The 24264-nt window shown below is 37.4% G+C and overlaps 2 protein-coding genes across 3 annotated transcripts in view; one reads left to right on the top strand and one right to left on the bottom strand.

Moving 5' to 3' along the window:
- The first annotated feature begins 489 nt into the window (after positions 1–489).
- GNPDA1 (glucosamine-6-phosphate deaminase 1) overlaps positions 490–24264 on the top strand; it is a 65803-nt gene continuing 42028 nt past the window's right edge. Inside the window, exons 1-3 of the mRNA XM_087924467.1 lie at positions 490–640; positions 14436–14524; positions 21286–21423. Of these exons, the coding sequence (XP_087780593.1) occupies positions 21370–21423 (54 nt within the window). The 5' untranslated portion in view covers positions 490–640; positions 14436–14524; positions 21286–21369. The remainder of the gene's footprint in view (positions 641–14435; positions 14525–21285; positions 21424–24264) is intronic.
- The window catches only part of NDFIP1 (Nedd4 family interacting protein 1), a 36682-nt gene continuing 25764 nt past the window's right edge, over positions 13347–24264 (bottom strand). For both annotated transcript variants that reach the window (XM_026696421.2, XM_026696422.2), the window contains exons 5-8: positions 23035–23159; positions 20978–21044; positions 16649–16754; positions 13347–14270 (exon numbers count right to left, since the gene is read on the bottom strand). In XM_026696421.2, coding sequence (XP_026552206.1) covers positions 16651–16754; positions 20978–21044; positions 23035–23159 — 296 coding nt within the window. In that variant the 3' untranslated portion in view covers positions 13347–14270; positions 16649–16650. The remainder of the gene's footprint in view (positions 14271–16648; positions 16755–20977; positions 21045–23034; positions 23160–24264) is intronic.

The raw sequence follows: 24264 nt of genomic DNA, 5'->3' as shown, positions 1-24264 counted from the left end.
TCCCTGATCCTTTTTGCAGTTTGTGGAGAATATTTGAAAACCATTGGAGAAAATGTTGATTTTCCTATCAAGGAAAATGTTTAATATCTAAGGTCCTAGATCTAGCCAGTCAATCAGAAATTATCAAGAGGCCTAATCTACCTTCTTAATGGCCCTAAGTGGAATAATAAGGGTCCCCTGTGCCAATACACAAATGGGAAAATTGGGGGAGGAAATTTTGGAAATCTAAAGTTGAATTCAGGCTTCTCATCATGATGTTTAACAGATGCTTCATACTGTGCCAAAACGAGGAACTTTTTCACACCCATTTCTCACACAGAGAAAGTGACTAGACTGGAAACAGAACTTTCTTTCTACTTTGGCTAAAGGGTAGATTAGAAGATTCCAGGATAAAAAGAGGAAAGGGACAATCATGTTATCTGCTTAGTAGTAGGACCATGTTTGACTATGCTCAGTGAGGTTTCGACCTAAGCTGTTGGTCTAAGCCTGATTTCCCCAAACAAGCTGGAATTATATTGGATGTCAAATCCCTTGGTCCCCAATTGGGGGATATGGAAGTTGAACTTCAAGGTATCTCGAGCAGAAGATTAAGAAGAGCTGGCTTAGAGCAAACTTGAAAAAATGCCAAATCCTACACAAGGTAAGAAAAACTCTGAGGATCCTGGGTGGAGCGGGAAAAAGAAGCAGTTACAGAAGTGATTTCTAATCACAGAAACAGATATAAAGAGCATTGTTGGTGTGATTGAAAAACAATAAAAATAATAATAAAATAACATTATGATTATAATAAATAAAAATAATAAAACTGCGAAGTCTTTTCCAAATTCCCCCGTCCTTCTTCTTTGCCTCGCCTTTTTTCCTCGCTCTACAGTTTCAAACTCTTTCCTCTTCTGCTCTCCTTGTTCCTCCACACCACTTGCATTTGTAAAGTAGACCAGCTCCAGGTTAATACATAACTCAGACGTTGCTATGTTTCCTCTGCCAAAATAGCCTTTTAATCCAATTACAAGAAGACAATTGAAAACTCTCACCTAAAAAGTTTATCTAGGAAATAAGGAGGTGAGAAACAACAGATAGCCCAGTCTAATCATGTCTGCATGCTTGGTTGTCTCCAGTTTTCATCCTCTTAACTATGGGATTGTTAACAGCTTTATTTTACAATAGAAAAACACATCTTCCTTTGTTTAAGTGCCTATCTCACTTGCTCAAAATGTCTCCACAAATCAGTTCCTTTATATTTTCCACCCCAACCCCAAATTCTATTAAAAAAATCTTTATCTTCCTATTGTTCAGGGTCTCTCTCTCTCTCTCTCTCTCTCTCTTTTTTTTTTCAAAGCAGGCACCCAATGCTTATTGAATGAAGTCTTTTACATTTACGACCGTTGCAATATCCCCCTGGTCCCATGTTCAAAATTCAAATAATTGGGCAACCGAGTCATATTTATGATGCAATGTCCTGGGTTCAAACCCTAACCTTTTGCGATGTCTTCTGATAAGCAAGGTCAATTGGGAAACCAGATTCACTTAACAGCCATGTTACTAACTTAACTGCAGTCATTCGCTTAACAACTATAGCAAGAAAGGTCATAAAATGGGGCAAAAATCACTTAAACAATGTCTCGCTTAGCCACATACATTTTGGGCTCAGTTGTGGTCACAAATCAAGGACTACCTTTAATGTATTTCTCCTTTAAAAGAGCTCACCTTGGATAAGAATTATTTACTTCTTAAGTAAATAATTAAGTAAACAATCTACAAAATAGATTGGGAATAGAGTTAGTGTCTGCCTTGGAGCTTCTATAGAATGGAATTAAGTTGAGGTTTCTCCAGTTCTAGTCCAACACCATAACCGTTATATCACATTGACATCTGAAAACCTCTCGTCATTGCCTCATGAAAATAGCCATGCTATCTGTTTTCCTAGGCAGACCACTGTGTTCTCCAAGCAGACCCATTTTCACCCTTTCTGTTGACATTTTGTACAACGGTACAGAGAGCATGTGCTTTGACAGACTGCTGTGACTCATATTTGTACAATTACCATTATTTTTTATTTCCTTCTGGCAAATTGCCTATACTTTTAACATTTGCACAATAGGAAAACACAGTGATGGAGAATGAGCACCCTATACTACAAAGTGTTGATTAGGGTTCCTTCCCACAAAATCTATGAAATTATTACTTTCCATCTTAAATTAGAGTAGAGTAAAGTAGAGTAGAGTAGAGTAGAGTTAGAAGAGTTAGAAGAATTAGAATTCTTTATTGGCCAAGTGTGATTGGACACACAAGGAATTTGTCTTGGTGCAAATGCTCTCAGTGTACATTAAAAAAAAGATACATTTGTCAAGAGTCAAGAACCATAAGGTACAACCACTTAATGATAGTCATAGGGTACAATAAGCAACCAAATCATACTAGGAAACAGTCAATATAGATCGTAAGGATACAAGTGACAAAGTTACAGTCATACAGTCACAAGTGGGAGGGGATGGGTGATAAGGAGTGATGAGAAGATTAACAGTAATAGTAGTGCAGACTCTGTAATAGTTGAACAGTGTTGAGGGAATTATTTGTTTAGCAGAGTGATGGCTTTTGGGGAAAAAAACTGTCCTTGTGTCTAGTTGTTCTGGTGTGCAGTGCTCTATAGCATCGTTTTGAGGGAAGGAGTTGAAACAGTTAATGTCCAGGATATGAGGGGTCTGTAAATATTTTCACAGCCCTCTTAGAGTAGAACAGAACAGAATTTGGAAAGGACCTTGGAAGTCTTCTAGTCCACCAGAACCCTGTGAACAAAACACCACCTCTTTTTATGAGCATGTGATGTGTTAAAAAGGGAGAGCTTCAGTCACACAGTTGTACTTGCCATCGTGAGTTTTTCTTGAGCCTGTGGACACCCATAAATACATATTTTCTTGATAGGTTTCTTACATATTTCTCCTTTCCCCAAATATGTATCCTTTTCTGATTCAAATCTTCATGATAAAATATTTCAAGAATTCAGCTCTTCTTTTTGGCTGAATGAAGTAGCCACATCAACTGTGGATATTGGAGATGAAATGATGTTTCTTATGATTTCCCCATCATTTTTTCCCATCCTCCCATTGGTGATGTTGGGATGGTTGACTGGCATCTTTTCAAAGTTTTGTGGAGAATGCTGTGAGAAAGGCCCATGAAGAAGTGTGTTGGTAGACTGCCATCAAGGGTAATAAACCTTGCTTTTTATACTCATATTTCAGGTGAAATTCCTATTCCTGCAATTTTGGACAAATTTTATGATATAGCAGGCAGACACCAGGTAAACCTATCAACAACTGGCACTCCTGGGTTGAAGGACAGAGATGTAAGTGTCATGTAGCCAACATGTACTTTATTGGTCTTACCTACATTGGTCTTACCTGTATCTTGGCATTGTTGGAAATGATTCTCAAAGTTCTGTTGTAAAGTTTAAAGAAAAGTGCCAACCCATGTGGTTTCCAATGAGAGCCAGTAGGAAAGTAGCTAAAATTGAACAGTATAATGAAACTCCCCCCCCCCCGCCATCACTTTCTCTCCTATAAATCAATCGTGAAACATGACAGAAGACTAGCAGTCAAATGCACATCATTTCCTCCACGTAAAAGTCCCACCTGCATTCATGATTGATAGACAAGGCAAAAATAAGGTCTTTACCATGTTGGCTCTCATTTATCTTTCTCAAAATATTTTCATTTCTCCATTTCTTCTACCTCCCTCCTTCCTTCCCTTTCCTCTTCTTTATCTCCCCATGCCTTTGTTATCATTAATATACTATAATGCGAGACTCTGTTTTTAACATTTTTTTAACCTAGGATTTCTTCCCAGAGATGAGGCAGCAGGAAGGGTTGTATTTGCAAACTCTACACCAGGGATGTCAAACTCATGGTGTCACAGCATCGTCACGTGACATATCGGGACTTCCCCCCGCCCTTTGCTAAACCGAGCAGGGGCAGTGCCAACATGTGACGCATCTGGCCCACTGGCCACGAGTTTGACACCCCTGCTCTAGACCATTGCAAAGATGCATCTGAAGGCAGAACAAGAAACAATGGATGGAAACTAATCAAGGAGAGAAGCAAACTAGAGATATGGAGAAATTTCTTGGTAGAACAATCAATCAGTGATATGGCTTGCCTTCAGAAGTTGTGGTTACTCCATCTCTGGAGGTTTTAAGAAGAGAGTGGACAACCACTTGTCTGAAATGGTAGAGGGCATCTACCATTTGAGCAGGGGGGTGGACTAGAAAACATCCAATGTCCCTTCCCAGTGTTATTCTTTTAGCAATGAAAACAGGCTCTCTAGATAGAAGTTTTCTGCTGTCTCTGAATACTACTGGCCTCCAGGCTGAGACAAAGGTATATAGTTCTCTTCAAAAACATTTTCTTCAACAAGCAGGCTTCCAATTTCATCACACAATTCCATCGGGTTTTCCACAGGCATCTTTCAGATAAAGGAATGTGGTCAGATGTCAGCACTTTCAACTGCTTTTACCAGGGATTGATTTCAACTGGCCTGCAAAAAAAATCTGAATGTCTCTCCTCTCTGTAGAAAGTTATTAAGATGATTTTTCTGTTGTGTCCAGAAATCCAATATTTTCTGCAAAGTGCTGTCACGTGACAACAAACTGCAATTGTGCTAAGCAGTCTTATTATAATCCCAAGACTGCTTAGCACAATTACAGATGCCCATGGTGTGTAAAACAATGGGCTTTCAGAACCACATGTTTAAAGTTATTTTCCTCAAATTGCTTTTTTTTTCCCCTTTGTGAAGTAGAAGCTGCAGAAGAGGACTTTCCTCAGGAACAGTAAGGCAGGAATGAGTTAAATTCACCCCTCATGTCTCTCCTAGTTCTGTTAATTATCAGTCCCCTTTGCAGGAGATACTATTGCATTTTTAGAAATCTGAAAATAAGATACAAGCCCACATATTACAACATGTGCGACTCTGGGCTTCCTAAGCCTATTAATTCAAGTCAGTGCTCTGTTATTTTCATTGTCTTACAGCAATATTCCTTGTAGCCCTCTTTAGAGGTCAAGCCAACACTGCTGTCATTGCAGCTGTGTTTGCACCGGGACATTTCCGTTGTGATCTGATGGTTAATAAATAATCACACCAAACAAGAATGTTACATAAAATGTCTTGCCTCTGAGAACAAGCTTTACTGCAGAGAAAGAGAGAGGGGGGAAGGGGGAGAGAGAGGGAGAGGGAGAGACAGAGGAAATGAAGCTGGATTCTCCCATATTAGATGTAGATTTTGGATGTCATTCAAGTGTAGTAAGCCATTAGGTACGTTTGCTTCAACCATTTAATCCTTTCCAGCACCACATATTATGGCAAAGTAGAAAGAGGAAGCCCTTAGGCCCTTTTATAAACTTGTAGCCGGACACTGTTAGAAACTAACTGCTGGGCCAAGGAGCTCTTCGTGTTGATTCTTTAGCTTGGTTCTTATGTGCATTTTCCCAGAATTAATACTGCAATACCTCCCACGGTGTCTGAGGATATGTTGCCCCCATCTCATGGCATCACTAAGACCAAACATCCAACAGATACAGCCAGAGCTAATCAGTCAAAGATGGGCACTAGAAACAAATATATATGTACAAAGCAGGCAGATCCCAGGAGAACAGACCTGCTGGAATAGAGTACAAGATATTATGCAGTATATGCAGAGCCACAATCCGCTGAGTTCTGGGAACAAAACAAATGATATCACCCCATACTGATGCCATCCTAGGCTAAGAGACCCAAGATATTTCTCAAGAAGCAACACAACTGTAGCTATTGCAGTGTTCTCTCTATAAGTCACTCCCTGCTCTTCCAAATATTATGGTGAAGTTGCTTAGGGATAATAAAAGGAAATGAAAAATAGCCAGCTTTGCAACGTCATGTACAAGTGGTAAGGTAGTAGGAACATACTGAGTGTTGGCCAATAATGTTAGCTAAGGGGGAGGTTGATCAGCTAACCTCAATCGCTCACATACCTTAATTTCTGTTGTGACCATTCCACACTTAATTATGGATGAGACCCTCTCTAGAGAAGTATTTTAAGATATACGGTGGTAGAATTTTCTGGCCCATTGTTTTTTAGCCTCTTATTAGTTCCATCAATTGCCCAGGCACTGAGAAAAACACTAGTGCAACCCATACATACACACAAACACAAGTTACTGCCAATAGCAGTAGAGGAAAGGGTAAGAAAATCTTGCTCCTTATTCTCCATCAACATCATCATCATCATCACTGACAGCATTTCTGTTGAGTCAAGAGGTTACCCCAAAGGTGCTTTTTCAAGAGGCAATTGGACTTTCTGGATTTTCTTTGGCAACTTTTCGCTTCTCGTCTTCTTGGATGAGAAGCTAAACATCTTCAAAGAAAAATATTTCCTTGGATCTAGAATAGTTAGGTAAGCAAGCAGGTGACAACAGAAAGGAAGTGAAACAGGTCAGAGGAGTTTTGGTCAAGTTCAGCTGATATCCCCAGGCAGCTCAAAAGAAAATCTGTATCACTAGGATAGGTAGTAGGGCAAGAGGAAAAAGCAGAATGCTGGAGATTCTTTTTCAACATTGAACACATTAGTAAAAACCAACAATATCCCAAATGTTAAGCACTAATTTCGCACAAGAGCAGAATAGATACACATTGCTAGCCTGCCACAGAACAGTGAAAAGCTGCCCAAGTTGGTTTTTTTCTTTCTTCTCTTCACAAAATATTATGGACCCAATTGAATGGTGCCATTTCGTTCGAGCAAATTCACCCTGGGGGTTAGTTTGGTACTGTGGGTTTTTAGTGATGTTTCTAAAGTTCACTTTCCTTTCTTCTTCTCCAGCAATAATTGTGTTTCTTGTCGACTTAACAGCTGGAGCCAATTGAATGTGATTTTTCTGTTGATGGTTATTAGGCACAGGAACTGCCAGAAGGGGTTTGCCTTGAGTTCAAAAATCCATTCCCATTATAGCCACTGGGTCTTTAATTATAGATTCTATGCTGCTTCCGATATTCTAGTGGCTTTAAAAAATAGTTCAGAGATATGTACCAAAAGTAACCAAAAATAATTTTTCAGAGAGGAGCAATTGCTGCACTTCTGGCTCATTTCACAGTGGACTCTAGAGATTTCATGGCTTGCTAAACCAAGTCACATTCTTGGATAAGAACAGCAAGCACAAAAATAATGTGCTTACTAAAATCTAAGCTCTGTTGAGGCTTAGCAGATGGTTCAGATATTTCCAACAACGTTTTGAGCTTAAAAGGCACTTAGTGGAGACAGAATTGTCAACCCAGGATGTCCTTAGCTGGCAGCCTTTTTTCTCAGTTCCGCATACCTTCTATTACATGTTTTTGGATTTTTAAAAATCTTTTCATATCAGGAAAGCTTTGTGTCAAGATGTCCCAGTTCATGAACTACAATTCAGAGGTTTACAGGTATCCATTATCTTAGTACCACCACCTTTACAATATTTTTTTTATCATTTGAACGTATCGGGAAGATATTGTGCAGAGACTGGGCAGCTAATTTTTCAAATGTTATAGCAAGGTCATGGAAATCCATCGTAACACATAACCAGCTATATGGTAAGCAATGTCTCCTTGCCTTTTGATCCCTTTAGATTTTTCCAGACTTGATTCCCACCCTTCTGATAATCTTATTCCCGTTCCATTTAATATTGCAAGCTGCCCAGAGTCACCATGTGTGGATTTTGCAGTCATATAAGCTTGTTTAGTAATAACAACAATAATTGCTCACCAGAGCATCAAGCCAGATAAAACTTCCTTTAAATCAAAAAGACTCATAAATCCATCTGCACAACATTGTTGGTGAAGAATGGAAACCTATTGTTAATCCCAGGCTATTTTTCAGCTTAAGTCCACAGCCCTTGTATTCCCCAGGGATCTCCCAAATAAATGCTAACCAGATCTGGTTTAGCTTAGCTTCTAAGCCTAGACAAGATTGGCCAGATGCTACCACTTGCTGCAAACTTCTTGACTGTTATTAGAAACATCCCATCTCTTGTTCAGTGTGTTGGGCATTTGACACATTTACTTTCTGCTTGCGACATTTCTTTAGGAAAACTCATCTTAGGTGTTGCAAAATATAGAATCTCGTTAATGCCAACTCCCCTACGAAGAGGGTTAAGGACTATGATTTCTAAAATTTCATTAGTTTCTTTCCTAATAATAGAAAAACATTCAGAGAAAGAGTATCAAGACCTAAACACCAGTAAGCCAGCATCGTGTAATGTGGCGACCCAGACTTTGATTCACCTCCAGTCACTGGGTGATCTTGGGTCAATCACCTTCTCTCAATTCAACCCATGCATTGTGGAGAAAGTTACTGTGTATAGATATTTGCCCCAAATACATATTCTACTTCAAGCGACACTTTTCCTCATCCTAGATCTTCTCCTTTCTGACTTCAGCAGAAGAATCAGAAACCTAGCCTGAAAAACAACCATGTAAAAATAACATGATGAGATATCCAGGGATTTGTGCTTTATCCAGCTGTTTGCTGGTTTTAGAAGAATTAATCTCTTTTTCCTGGCTAAGGCTGAAACAAATATGACAACATTCCCAACAACCCATCATTATAGGAATGGCTACTCAGTCATAAAATACTGCTTCCTACTTGCACCAAAGGATGTAGCCAGCCTCTTAGTTCAAGGAGGCTGGATAAGCAGCAATACCCAAAGACACATAGGAGGTTTGGATCCTTGAGATTCAAAAAATTAGCTTTCACTTATTAAAATAAATCATAAATGTAGCCAGACATATAGATAAGTGAGTGAGTTGCCTTGAAAAGATCTATTGGCAAAACTAGGGGGAAGAGATATTGTAGAAAATAGCCAGTGTAATCCAAGCTGCTACCTGGTGCTCTGATAAGAATCACAGTTAATGATTCCAAGGTTATTCAACACAAATAGAAGCAACATAAAAAGGTATGTTGACAGCTCAGCAGCGTCAGAACAGGAAGTTGTGTCCCCAATAGGAGTTAATCTACAGTCAATCAATATCTGTTTGCTAGTCAAAGTCATTGGGTCAAGACAAAATGAACCAGAGGCAGGCTAGAGCAACAGTAATGTCTAATCCACTCCTAACTCTGTAGACATCTACACAGAAGGCAGTCATTTTGAGTTCAAAAGGACTTACTCCCAAGTAAATGCATATTGAATTGCAGCCAAAGTCTTCCAACAACTCAGGCTGAATTAATCCCGATTAAAAAAAACCCCAAAACGGCTGCTTACCACCAATGCTTTCCAGTTCAAACTCTAGAAGAAAATGTACTGGGAGTGTGTAGGCAAATTGTTGTTTTTTTTCCCCCTTGGTAAGAAATTAGATGACATTTCAGAACAAGGTACTGTACTGATTTTAGAAGATATAACATGTTCATATCCTGCCATCAGTTCTAAATCTCTAGACACTAGCGGTAGTAGCTTCCTCCTGGTTTGATTAGCGAGTAGCTGTTTTCCAACAGCACCATTTGGTTTAGGTGTTTGGTATAGCAAAATCAATGCAGATATCTTTCTACACTTTCCTAAAAGCAACATTTAAGCTAACTAGATCCAGGGAAATGTAAATAAAACTTCTCAAGAAAGCCACACCTGTCTAGTTACACAAAACATCCTTTTTCTCTACCTCACCTGGAAATTGTTTGCTGCAGAAGATAACCTAACTTGCACCATTGTCACCCCACTGAAATTCTAAACTTTGCACTATCAATACAAGGTAAACATGTGGCTGATTGGTAGGTGCAAATAAACACGGTAAAGAGATAAGCTGCTGATACTATGTTCCTGTTGCTTCCGGGAGGTCTGTTTAAGCTAACCCACAAAAGTTTCTTTGTGCATCTGCATCAGTGCTTACTATTTCCCATTGCTCTAAATCAGGCCTCTATAATTTTCTTAATATTTAATGCACCATGCAGGTTTCATCAGCTTTTGTTGCAGTCAACTCTAATGTCTAAATTTCCCAAGATCCGGGGTGATGGAGCTTTTTCTAATAGCTATAGAATTGAGTAGATCATTTATCTGTAGCAGGATCTAACTTCCAGCAACTTTTACCATAATTAGAATAGCACACAAGTTAAGAAAAAAAAAATCACTAGATAGAGCTTTTCAGAGTTACGAGGTAAAGAATAAACATAGTATCTTAAGGAAGGTAATCTGTAACTTTTGCATGATTGATATCATTTTACATTTTTAAAGTGCCAAAGTGCATTTGGGCTGCTGAACTTAAGAATTTAGGCAGGGATCCTCATAATAAATATGCCACTATGGCTAAGGCAGGACTGGGGACAAGATCCAGAAGCAAGGGCTAGTTCTTTTGCAAAACTCCCTGCATTTGGTGCACGGTAGTGGGCACCAAAAATCTGTCCACATCATTTCTCCAGATGTCATTCAGGGGTAAGAGAAATTGCCTGAAACCTCTAAGACAAGTTGAAATATCCAAATCTATTAGTAGGTTACACCTAAACCCATTCATCTGCCTAAAGGTTCATAGTTCACTTTAGTCACTCTTCCTTTCTTTCTCAATGTAAATCTAAAGGGAATCTTCTTTACTAAAGTTGTGTGAGACCTGTTCCAAATAAACCTCAATCCTGGTCAGAGTATCAATTTTTCTCTGGGGGAATATGTTGAGTGGGGAGAATGATCAAGGGATATTGAAGATATGTAGGAGGGGGTCTGAGAGAAATCAGTGGCCTTGTTCATTTGGTTTCTCTTTTCATTATTGGATTTAGCCCTGCCCTGCTCTCCCCTCAGCATATGGGTCCCATCCAATAATAATTAAAATGTGTGGCTCTTGACAGAAACAATCCTCATTTTAAATTAAAAAGTCAAAATAATAAAACAACTTTGTTTACCATCCCCAAATACACTCACACTCAAAATCTCATTGCCAGTTCCACAGTTTCCAATCTTTTTTCTTTCTAGCCCTATTTTTCCTGCCCTCCAAAGATTCAAATAATAAATATAATTAAATGTTATTAAAGCTTGAAACATTAAAATTTAAATATCAGGTACTTAGGACTCCTCATGCATATTCTTTTCTACAAGCAGTTTATGTGCAGGGAAGATCAACAGCTTGGATTATCATACAGAGAATGAGAATAGTAAAACTTCCGGCCTATCCATTTAGAAGTTGCTTTGCTCTCAGTGATGCTTACAGTTGCAGTTAGAAAGCCAGTTGGCATATTTTATTGTTGCAATATCACCCAATGATCCAATGATACCATACCTGCCAGGTAACACGTGTAAAGCTATGATTGGTCAACATAGTGAGGCAGGTAACAAAACAACCAACAACACGTGTAAAGCTATGATTGGTCAACATAGGTATTACCTTATATGGTCAGTATGCCTTATATGGTCAGTTTCCTTATATGGTCAAATATGCAAATACATAGCCTTATATGGTCAAATGTACCCAAAAGGAATGTTTCCTCACACACCCTAAACCCCACCCTAAACTTGCACAATAAAAGAGAGGGGCAAAGTTTGCTCTGGGCTTCCTCCCCCAAGAACATGCCTTTGTGTCCTTGTCTTCATTGCCTCTGCGAGAGAAGCCCGTCTGGGCAGTCAGTCCAGGCGTGGGCTACCAGCTGACTCCTCATCCCTGCACTGGGACCAGCAACTCATCAACTGGTGGCTACCAGCTGACTCCTCATCCCGGCACTGGGACCAGCAACTCATCATTTTATAATTGTGATTTCATTGTTTATTACAAAACAAACATTATAAAAACATGTTACTTACATATTTTTCAGTAATGACATATAATGTACTGCAAAATTCTACGTATCTATCTAAAATTAAGGTGTGCTGAAATCACTTCTCATCAAGGAAGTGGCTATAGGACGACAAGCCTAACACATATTTTCAACCACTGAATAAGGTTTTTAAAATTGTATGATAATTCAGAGGAGATGGCCAATATTAAAAATGATTAGGCTACAGAAATATTACTCAAAAAATTTCCACACCTCTCTGAAGGCATTCCCCCCCCCCAAAAAAAAAATTGAAGGGATGTGATTTGCATCTCTCTGCAAATACAAACAGTGCTGTCTCAAAATACCTTATCAAAAGACTCAAATATCACTGTTACAAAGCTTGTTGTCTTAAACAACCCAGGAAATGAAGAGAGGATTTGACACCACTTTGAAAACAAATGCATCTCTACTGAAGGTGATACTATTAATCCCTGGTGATACCTATTTAAAGGAAAGAAGGCATTTGGGGATTTGTTTCTGTAAATTATTTTACATGGTTCCATGAGCAAGTTAAAAACACACATGAAATTTTAAAAGTCTCATAACAGACCTAGTATTTTTGTATGGTCAGCATTTTTCTCTAGTGTGGCAGGGAAGTTTTTCTCACCTATGCAGTTTGTTGCAAAGCACCAGATATAATAAAATGTATTATAATGTTTATCAAAACAAGAAGCTTTAAAGTCGTGCAGTAAGATAGGATAGCATATTTAGCAAGTGGGCTGTGCCAAACCAGATACAATGAACTTTGTTCATCATGTCTCCTGTACGTTTCTTGTACTCCAAAAAGAAATACTAAACATGATTGCTGTGTTACAAGAATTCAATGAAATTCATTATGTCAGTGCCTTCCATACAAAAGAGATGGAGAACCTGAGGCCTTGGGAATTGCACAAGGCCTCAAATGACACCCCCACCCCCCCTTTGCTCCTTCCCTGCACAAATTATCTCTGACCAAAATTGCTGAAGTCTGGCATCAAAGATTTCTGTTATTCTGAGATGGGAAACTGAAGCTGCAGTAAGAGCCCTAAAAGAGTTTAATTTAAAGAAGACAACACAACCCTCAAAAAATCCACAGAAAACACTTGTATATGCACTATACATCTTCATCCTACAAGTGAAATCCCTATCTGTTTGAAACTACATACAGGTCACATTCATCAAAATATTACCAATGTAATATGTACGTGAATCACATACGTGCACAAGTACAGTTCAAGCATGAAAAATAGTTACATTCTGCCTGTGTTATCCCTCCTAGCATAAACATTAGGCCTAGACTAGCTGAAGATTGTATTTTTTAGGACACATTATGCAATAATAGAGCAAATTCTGAAATAAACAATTACTTGGTCTGTCAACAGCCTTAGATGTGAGAATTGGTTAAGACAGCAGACATTTGAGTAATTGAATAAACTGAAACTTGTAATAAAATAGTGCCGTATCTTCTTCCATCCTTGCCATTTGCCATCCAATGGCCCAAAAGAGAGCGTGCATATGCTAATTGGGCTGTTTTAGGATTTCCCCCTTAAAGCTTCCATGTGAACACTGGTATATAGCAAAATGAAAATCCTACTAATGTAAGTGACATTTATTAATATTCTGCTATATTTACAGTTTTAACACAATAGAATTCTGAATTACTGCTTTGCAGAAATCACAGAAACATACAATAAACTATATTTAACTGTAACATAAATTAGAAAAACAAAAAATGTTAATTAGTAAAGGATCTTAAGACCCCTAAATTCATCAAACATAATTGTCTGATTTTACACATGGCAGTATCAAATTATTTGAAATTTACGTTACCAACATATACTGCAAGGATCCCAAGCCAAAATGGATATAGTACAATTGTATAAAGGACTTATCATATATTACCAAAAATTAATACATATTTCTATCATCTTAGCAATAGTCTCACAGTTATTCTTTAAAAACGTTCAGATTGTGCATGTACGCTTTACTTCCAAGTTGTTATCATTTTATTTAATGACAGATACATGTTATGTGCAGAAATACAGTTAAAACAAGTTTCTAGATCCAAGAACATCCCTTCACAATGGCCAGCATTATTATTACAGTATCTTACACTAAGAGAGTATACTCCAAGCTCATTTTAAGGGGAGAAAAAAGCAAGACTGACCCCTTCTGGCTACAGGGCAATAGCTCATGCTATTTAAAAGACTACAAATACTAAATAAGGCATTATTAGTAACATCACAAACTTGATTGCAAGAGCTGTTTCAAACATTAGCCACTAATGATTTAATGATTACAGGAGTTTGCATTGTACTATTAAAATTTTACATCTAAAAACAAATAGAAAGAAATGCTTCTTTTTTTTTCCAATAAAACTTTATTTATTTTAAGCAGGTGATTAATTACTTTTTTTTCTTTTGTTGGTGTTCAGTCTTGATTCATTTCCTGCAGATGTCCATATGTTAATTGAGGGAGGATTCATTAAAGCAGGACAATGTTGCCAAGAGACTTCAGTCTGAAAAAAGCAAAATGATAGCAAAGAGAAGAATGGTCATAAAACAAGTTATGTATATGGAGGAAACATTTTACATACACAAATTATTGGAGATAGCGTAATAATTCATGTGTTTGTCTCCTTGACTGTTTTTACATTCTTCATTCTGTTGTTTCATTTTAATAGCTGAATATATCTGTGTTTGACACAATCTGGGTTTGATGTCAAGCTTTTGAAGAATGAAACAGAAGACACTGGCCAAACTCATTCTAAAGGTAAACTTTTCCTGTCCAGTTGTGTCTGACTCTAGGGGGTGGTGCTCATCACCAATTCACAGATAAAGAGTCAACATTGTCCAAAGACGCTTGCATGCTCATTTGGCTGGTATGAATATATGCTGAGACACACAGAACACTGTTACCTTCCCATCAAGGTAACAGGTAAGTGACACCTATTTGTCTATTCACATTTACATGCCTTCAAACTGTTAAGTCAGCAAGAGCTGGGGCAGGAATGGAAGTTCACCCCATCACACGAAACTTGGGTCTTGAACTGCCAACCTTCTGGCTGACAAGACCAGCATCTTCACCGCCTCAACCACGGTGCTGTGCGGTTACTCTATATCTGCTCCGTGCAGCTCTATATTCTATAGAGTCATGCTATTTTCTTCAAAAGTTTAGACAAACTATACTTCAGACAGCAATAACGTATTATTGGATCATATTAAAAAAAAAACACTGGAGGTTCACAAAAGGGGGTGGGGGGAGGCTAAAGGCTACCTTCTCTGGCTTAACATAATCAGGTCGATACAACAAATAACTTTGATATTTTGAATGCAGCCTGCAAGCACTGTATGAAAAATTGATTTTATTTGCTTGTATCAATTTGCATATTTTAATTTGTATCAATTTATAAAGAATACTGAAAATAAAAAGTACAATAAAATTGAAGTGATGAGAAGAGGCAATCTACAATCTTATTCATCATTATAACTCCTGCATTCATGTTCAAATCTGAACAGATTAAAAATTGCTAAATTTATTTACTTTAATCTCAAGGAATAAGATTACTACATAGTAAACATAATTAATAACTTAATTAATTTAATTAATTATCTAATACAATTTAATTAATTATATTTAACTAATCATAATAAAAAAATTGCATTAGTTCCTTGCATACTGACTGCAAAACACTGGCTTAGGATAATAACTGTGTTAGGAGCTTCAAGCACGTAGGTTCTGCACATTGTTTATAAGCATCCTTTTTGAACTGTTTTTCTGCACATCTAGAAGTTACTACAAATTTTATTACGAATACTGCTGCTTATTGGACGATACAGCTATTGCTTTGTAAGTTGCATAAATTTGCCCAATTGAACCAGCATCAAGCACCTTTAATAAAGAAAGATATACATTTTGTTGCCTACTCAATTTTAATTTGGCAGGCTCAAAACTTTCATTTATAGGCAGGCACTCTAGTTTATGTAAAAGTGCTAATCCACGAACTTGGAAAAAGTCACTTTTTGCACATATCAAAATAAACACTGGGTAGATGCAAAATTATGTGGCTGCCACCCCCCCACCCCCACCCCCATAAACTACATCAGGAGTCTGATGTGGTTGTTAAAGTGCTGGCCTAGAAACTAGGAGATTGAGTTTGAGGCCCGTTTTGGGCATGGAATACAGCTGGTGGCTTTGGGTCAGTCATTATTTTTTTAGCCCAACCTACTCACAGGATTGTAATGGAGAAAATATGAGGCAGAAGGAGCATTAGGTATGATCAGTGCCTTGAGTTATTTATAAAAATAAAGAAGATGGGCTAAAAATAAACTAAACCTACATTTGGAGAAATAATATAGTTTCTGATTTCAGTAGAAACGAAAGAACAGGAATGACCTGCCAGCCAAACCCATTTTTTGCATTAGTATTGAAAGAAACTTGTAATTCGGTGGAAATTTCTCCTAGTCAGGAGGGGTACAGGAGATGTCAAATCACTCATAAAGGATTAAAGATATCTTAGCCACTGTTTAAAAAACAACGAATAAAACCTTCTCTACTTCAAGGGTTTTTATGTGGCTAACGATGGTGTTTTTCCTCCCCGAGTTTTGATATTGCCTTCTAACTCAATAGTGAACATCTATTTGGCAAATGAAGTTGTGCATATAGGTCAAGGAAACACATTTTCCTAAAGCAACTTGAAAATTTCTTTTAGCAGTCAATGACTGAATTACAAAAATGTATTTTGTGATCATACAAAAAAAGACAACAAATGCAACAAATAATATAAATTGATTTTATAAATAACAGGGAAATGTGAAATTTTCTAAAAAATATTTAACACGTGTCTCAAATACACCCCCCTCCAAGAAATTAGCACACTTTATTGAAGGATATTACCTTTAGTAAATAAAGAGAACTCTTGTCCTAGGGAGTGTAGAAAATGTTTCTGGCATCTTCCGAACCTTTGCATAATTGATAAATCCTCTGAGAAACAGAAGAAACCCTGTAGAAAAAGTACAGAATATTTTTATGAAAGAACACATTATTTCCCTTTGATCCAAAAAGCACTGTTTGTTCAAGGGCCTAACAATCAGTTTCTAATTTGTTATGGTTTGCCTTAATTTGTTACATTCCTTACTGTGGAACAAGGTCAAATAATGAGCAAGTCAAGTGATTTTCTGCTAATTCAAACAATCTTCAAACCAGGATTGTTGTCAGGTAAGCAATTCTCAGCTAAAGGGAAGAGATGCAAAGGAAAAGAGGTTGGCAGGATGGGAATCCTTGATTTGGACAGAGTTGTAAAGTAAAAATCGCAGGATTATTTTTCCCCCTCCTTGCCAAAATAATCCAAAGGCATGAAGAAGCTTTCATCCTAATAAAGATAATTAAGAACAGAAATGTCTAGCTTTTGATGAAACTAGACGAACAGAAATTCCCTTAGGCAATGGAGACTGTTGGACATTTCTGGAATTGTATAGGTAGTCCTCAATTGACAATCACAATTGAGCCCAAAAATTCTGTTGCTAAGCGAGACATTTGGAAATGACCAACCAAATGTTAGCAACGATAGCTTGATAAAGGTGTTGGAATTTCAAGAAGATCAGGAAAGAGTAAGTGTGGACCCTAAACTAAAATGAAGCCTAACAAGTGAAAGTACTGAAGTTTTATAAAGCATGAGCAGATGAAAGTGGAAACAGGAAAATAAGTAGTGAGACAGTTAAACTGTAAAAACTCTGTCTAAAAATGATGTAGATAGTTTGTTAGGCTAAGGCTACTACATTAGAAATACTATATATAATTTATTGACTGTCATTCAAAGAATATAAAATTGGAGCCCCTCTTAGTGAGAATCCTACAAGGGGGGCTAGAGCAAGGGTGTCAAATTCATGGCTTGGGGGCTGGATCCAGCCCATGGGGTGCTTAGATCTAGCCCACAGGTCCGCCCTGGAAACAGCAAAGGACCAGCCCATGGTGCCTCTGCCAGCAAAAATGGAGCTCGGGAAGGCCACATGTGACTCTCCCAAACTCTGTTTTCACTGGCAGAGCGTTGCAGGAGGCAGTCCCAGCCCAATACAGATTTCAGGAGCCTGCTTTTGCTGGTAGAGTGCTTCGGTCACCACAGGCATCCCTCTGACATGAGTGATGTCATGCTGGCCACACCCACCATGGCCACACCCACCCAGATCCTCCGAGGTCAAACACAACCTTGACATGGCCTTCAATGAAATCAAATTTGTCATCCCTGGGCTCAAGACTGGAGAAGGCTGAAGTGGCAAACTGTCCACTGGACCAGAAGGAATTATTGGGTGGTTTGGGTGGAAATAAAACTTCCAGCACTTAAACATGAGCTGTTTAAGTAACAGTAACTTAAGTTCAAGAAGGCTAAAGTTATTCCTAAAGCATAAAAGATATGTATCCAAGTGGAAACACTGGTTTATTAACAATGAGCTTGTTATTTTATTCAACAAAGAGAAAAGCAAACTTCAGTTGAAGTTGAACAGTAAACATTGTTTTTAATTTTTGCTTCTAAACATTATACTGAACCAGTCAATATTCATCCCATGTTCAAAGTCACATTACTAAAATAAACAGAAGAGTTCCAAATGAGGAAAAAATACCATTTAATATCCAAACAATCTATATTTCCTTACAGTTACAGACTGTGCTTAGGGTACTTAACCATAGCTTTATTCATTCTCTTGTCTTAGACAGCACAGTTGGCCCGTTTAAGAGCTATATCTTTAGAGTGTTGAAATGCACAGTCAGAGACAAGATGGAAAAGCTCTGTTTAAAGGTGAAATTTTATCCATAATTCTTAGAATCACGTAGATCTAAAATCTATGCATTCATTGAACAATACATTTCCTCTAATAATTAGTGTATTCTTTCTTGTCTTGATTGTATTTGTGATTGCTAACATTTAAAGACATACCATTTCTTTTCTTAAACCAACCTGAAGCAAACTTCAGATTAGTTGAACATTTAATCAACACATTTATTTTTTACACAAAGAGAGAGAGACAGGCTAGTTGTTATAGCAAAAACAATATTTGGAAGGTTTCAATGCATTGCGAAACCAATTATTTACAATTGCATTTATCCCAATGTGCAATATTGTGTCTGTATACTCATTTGGCATTTTATTACTAATGCATCTACTTGGCAAGATCTCCAACACTGAAGAGTTGGTTCCCCAACAAAATCTACAATTACAAATAGCATTACAAATAATACTACAAAAATTAAGACTAATATTTTTTTTTAAATGTAATTACACATAAATAATTCATGTTGAAAGGCCTATATGGAGCCAAGAGAGAATGTTCCATATTTAGCTCCCTTGGCCTTTAAAAACTATTTTAAAGTACTGGTAAGTTTAAATTACAGGTAGTTCTCAACTTATGACCAATTGCTTAGCAACCTGATATGGCTCCGTCGGAAACTGAGTCCAAGGAGAAGGATGAGACAGAACTAGGGCTGACAGGAATGACCAGATGAGCAGGATGAGGCAGTTCCAGATCCCTCAGGCCTGGGAAGGGTCGCAGTGAGGGAGAGGGACATCAGGAAGACCAGGCGAGGTGGGACGACAGGGCAAGCAGTGGAGCAGAGCAATGGAGCTCCGGCAACAAGGAATTATTTCTTCTCCCCCCAGACCCCTGAGAATGGAGAGGCGGCGGGATCAGCGCAGGGCAATCCGACGACTCGGGAGGGCACCCCGCCCCTCTTCAAAAGGGGAATGAAATTTAAAGAGACGCTATTGGGAGGGGCGTTTGTCAGGAACAAGCATTGCTTTTTCCAGTCTCACTTGCTGTTACCAACATCTGGATTCTTTGCTGTGCTTGTCTTGTTTGCTTTGTTTGCTGGCCTGGCCTGCCCTGGCTACGGCTACATGCAAGGTTGACACAGTTCTCCTCCGGGTAGTGCTGCAGTTCCAGGGAACTCTTCCTGTGACAAGGACTCTCCTCAAATTCCCTGAACTGTGGCGGCTTTAAGAACCATACTGCTCCTCTGGACAAAGAGCAGCCAGGAACTATTTGGAAGTGCCTGTTTAGTTTTGCTCCTGGACTTGCAGTGAACGGTGGGACTTTGGGGAGAAAGTTGGAATAATAAAGGGGAGTTAAGCTTTCGTTCTGGCTCTGCTGGTTTTGTACCCAGCCCCGAGTCATCATATAACCTATCTGAAAAGGGGATTTATGACCTGGATCTAAAGTTCTGGTAGTCAGGGTCCCTTGCAATCATGTGATTGTATTTCATATGCTCAACTTGATGGCTGATTTATGTCCATTTGCAACATCCAGTGGTCTCATTCTGTGCTTTATGACAGTTTTGCTGAAACCTGGCACGTCTGGTTTTCACCAAAAACACAGCACAGAAACCAATGCGTTCATTTAATGCTCACAGCGTTCATTTAACCACTGCAAAAATGTTGTAGACAATGTAACATTAGTAAGTTCTAATGGTCATAAAACCATTACATTTTTTTACAAATTTAAAAATCCATCAAACAATCATCAGCAACAATGGAACTGATTAAAACATGAATTAATATAATCAAAACTACCTTCTCTAGGAAAATTTACAACTTGTTTAACAGCTGCGACAAAGCATAGATTTTTCTAAACATGGGTTTGATTATAGTGGCTTCCATTATTTACTTATTTTACATTTATTTTACCAGAACCTGGGGAGTTTTTTTCTTTTCTATTACAAGATGCCTTTCTTAAAGAAAGAATTCTTGCTTTTTATCATTTTCTTGGTATTATTTAACTATACCATTATCCTTTGAAAATTGTTAATGCCTCTCCTGATTTGTGGTATTTACTGGGTTCTAGTGATTCTGAATAATCTTGAAACATTCTGAAGAAATTTGACCAATCTGAGTCTTCTCTTCACATGTTATCTCTGATACATTTTCTATCCGATTAAGCTACAGGATTTGAATTTGGCCAATGCCAAGTCAGACAATATTTTTTTAATGTGCAACTAATGACATCTCCACTAGGTGGCAGGATTCACTTATATGAAATCCCTAAAAAGGGCCCTACATTCTTAAACCTTTCTCAAGTAATGAATTAAATTAAGTTAAGTCAAAAAGCTAACAGAAAAGCTATTTTATGAAAAGGTTTTTTTAAGTTTACAAATTAAATTTTTATTTATAGCCCCAGGTAAAATAATTACAATCAACAACTTGATAACACTAAAATAAATTCACTGAAACCCACTTACCTAATACAAGGAACACCCACCACAGCCAGTATTGTCCATCAAAATAGCCAGGGAAATAGGTAGAGAACTAAAAATTAAAAACAAAAATGAAGAATACATTAACCTGGTAAGCATTCGTGGGATTTTTCAGCCTGCTAATTAGTTGCTAGCTAAGTAGAACAATTGCTAAATCCTCCAAAGCAGGAATGGTTTAGTGTTAAAATAACTGTGCTCACTTACATTTATTTATTGAGCTAGTATTAATAGTTCTGGAAAGAAATTCTTTAGGATATAACGGTTGTAAAATACCTTCATTTATACTTTCTTAGCGGAAGTGAATATAAGATGGCCACTGCTTGATTCCATAAGACCAACACAGCAACAATTTACTCTTGGTTGAAGAAAGAGCAAACATGACGTACTTTACTGCTGAAGTTAACAATGAGGAAAATCTGCTCTTGGAAAAGGTAAGCGGCTAGGCATTCTGCATATTCTTCCTCAAATACAAATGATTCCTTTTGTTATCAAAGTTTTGATGCACAAATATGTTTGCCTCTTGCACTGATCTGTGTCATGTATAAGTTCTTGGGCTCTGTACACTTTAAAATTATTCAGAAGTATTTTGAATATTGATTTGTTTATGCATTCATTCAATTTCTATAGCTGCCCAACTAAACCAAGTGATTCTGAGTGGCTTATAATTCTAAAATTAATGTTAAAACAATAAAAAACAATGAAACAATAAAAATGCCCCCAAAATAAATACATACTGCAACCAAGATAGTTAACCAACAGTAAAGCCAAGGAACAGGGCCACTAACACCTGAGCTGCAGGCCTGGAGGAAAAAGCAAGGTTTTTACAGCTTTATGAAAAGCCAACAGGGGCCATTCTAATTTCCAAGAGGAAAATATTCCATAAGGCAGGGACAGAAAAAGCCTATCCTCTAATTTCTGCCAGTTGTTACTCTTTGGTTGACAGGATCTACAGCAAGCCCAATCTGTTGGATCGGATTGGAAAGGTAAAACATACGGTCCCTATTCTAAAAAGCTGACTCCTAACAGTTAACGACACTCTTGTAGCAACTGCATTATTTTCCGGTTTTGCATGGAGACTAGACAACCATTTGTCTGAAATGGTATAGGGTTTCCTGCATGGTCCCTTCCGACTCTGTTATTCTATTCTAAAAAAGTATCTATTGCCTAGTTCTTAGATATATTCTCTGAAATTAAGTTTGGATTTTTAATGATCTTTTGTCTTTTCTCCAAAATGGAAAATTGAATTGTTTAAAGACAATTTTGTAAAATATTGTTAATGGAGAGATGGTATCAAAGTTAATTCTTTTGCCTTCAGCTATTCTTAAGGAAAATTTATCTATATAAATTGTATTTTATATTATCTAATCCAGTTTTTCAAACTTATTTCATTGATTTTATGTGCTGCTTTGGGAATCCTACCAGTAGATGAGAATGTATATATGGGAAATCCACATATATAGTTATACAAATTAATGGAAAATCCTATGTCTTCTACACAGCTAATTTTAGATTCAATTCCTAGCATTCTAAAGAAAGAAAGAAAGAAAGGAAAGAAAGAAAGAGTGTTGAAGTCCAGATAATTATGTCTGTGGCATTTACCTGATGTACTAATGTAATAACTTTATCAAACAAGAAAAAAAGATTAATGTTGCATGATTTACTTGTAACAAACTGCCTCCTATTAATTGCAGAGTGCTTATCCAAGAGCAAATGGATTTTATATATACTAGTTTTCTAACATGTATCCAAATGCTGCACAATAAAATATAAAAAAATCATTCAGTCAAAACAGTAATAAGTTTGAAAGAAGACTAAACAGATTAGCATGCAAATGTATATTAAGGACTCCACACAACTGATCACAAGGCTCAAACAGAATCTATTATATTGTATTTCCTAAATACAATGAATATTCTATACATAATAGTTTGTCTAAATTAGTTTTCTAAACTTTCATAAGGAGGAAATAATGAAAAATAATACTAAACTCTGTATCAAATACAGAGACTTGTAATAACTTCTTTTTCCATTCTGTAACTTACCCTGACAATCAGAATCCACTTAATGAGAGAAAGACCAAATCCAGAAATAGCCCCATATCTTCCTGCTGCTGAGGTAGTCAAGCAGAAAGAGAGGAAGAATCCAATCCAGTTGAAAAGGAATGCCACTAAAAAAGCAAAACAAAGAAAATACTTAATGCCAGATAATGGATTTAATTTTGTTCTAATTATTGACGGTCATACTATAATTTAAAGAAGATCGCTGCTACCAGGACGCCCTGAAGAATTTGAGAGGGTAATTTAAAAAGGCTAACGTGAAAAGTTATGGAAGGAAAACTCCCCTGTCAAAGGCAATCTATAGATGGCTAGTAGTCAGAAAGCCTCTCAGCATCACTTGAAGAGGTAGATAGAGAAAAGGGTAACTGCCTTCATGCCTGATTCTCAGCTTCCCAGAGAAATCTCATCAATCACCATGTAACTAAGGTGCTAAAGTAGAAGGAACTTGTGTGGAGTGGAGTTGTTCTTATGACTATTTGTGGAAGTATTTAGATTCCCCTTCAATTTTTGTAAAATTTCCACTTCAAGATCCCTAAAATAGAGAGGTAGCATAAACTGTGTTCACATTCCTTAATTAGCACTGCTGTCTATAGCATCCTTATGCTTATAACATCATTATATCTTGTACTATTTTGAGATTTGTATTAGAAGTTAATGGACACAAGACTTTTCTTGGGTCAAAAATGATCAGCACCGGGACTTCAAGAGGGGAGAAAAAACAGCATACTGAAGACAACTCAGCTAAAAGTAGAACTGAAGTCTATGGTGGAGTGAAGAGTGAAGAGTAGACTGACTGCTCATAAATTCCACTCCAGAAAAGAGAGAGGACTTGAGATTGCCATCAAATGCTGGGATAGTTTCTCCTTGCAAGGAGATTGCAAAGCAGCATTTCCAGCAAGTTCTGGGAGACAAAGGAATAGCTATCTTGCTCAAACCAGTTGATGCTTTTAAGGAAACTAAGTTCACATACTTCCTTATCTAATCCCTTTTAGAAATTGCTTATTTTGAAAATTTACAAACAGACTAAAGATCCAGATGGATTTGAAACAGGATTTTAGAAAAATCCTTTCTGTAGAAAAATACTTTTCTTTTGGATTCTTTTTTTTTTAATGATAGGGTTGAGATCTTCAAGATTGGACGCTGGAGGAAACCAGAAAGAACTAAAGATTACAATTTAAGGAGAAAAACATTTGGCTTACCAGCACAGAGTGAAGC

This window comes from Pseudonaja textilis, chromosome 2, assembly GCF_049901715.1.
Source record: "Pseudonaja textilis isolate UNSWEBS1 chromosome 2, rPseTex1.2, whole genome shotgun sequence".
Taxonomy (NCBI): domain Eukaryota; kingdom Metazoa; phylum Chordata; class Lepidosauria; order Squamata; family Elapidae; genus Pseudonaja; species Pseudonaja textilis.
Note: the sequence above shows the minus strand (reverse complement) of the source record. Positions and strands in the feature narration are given on the sequence as shown.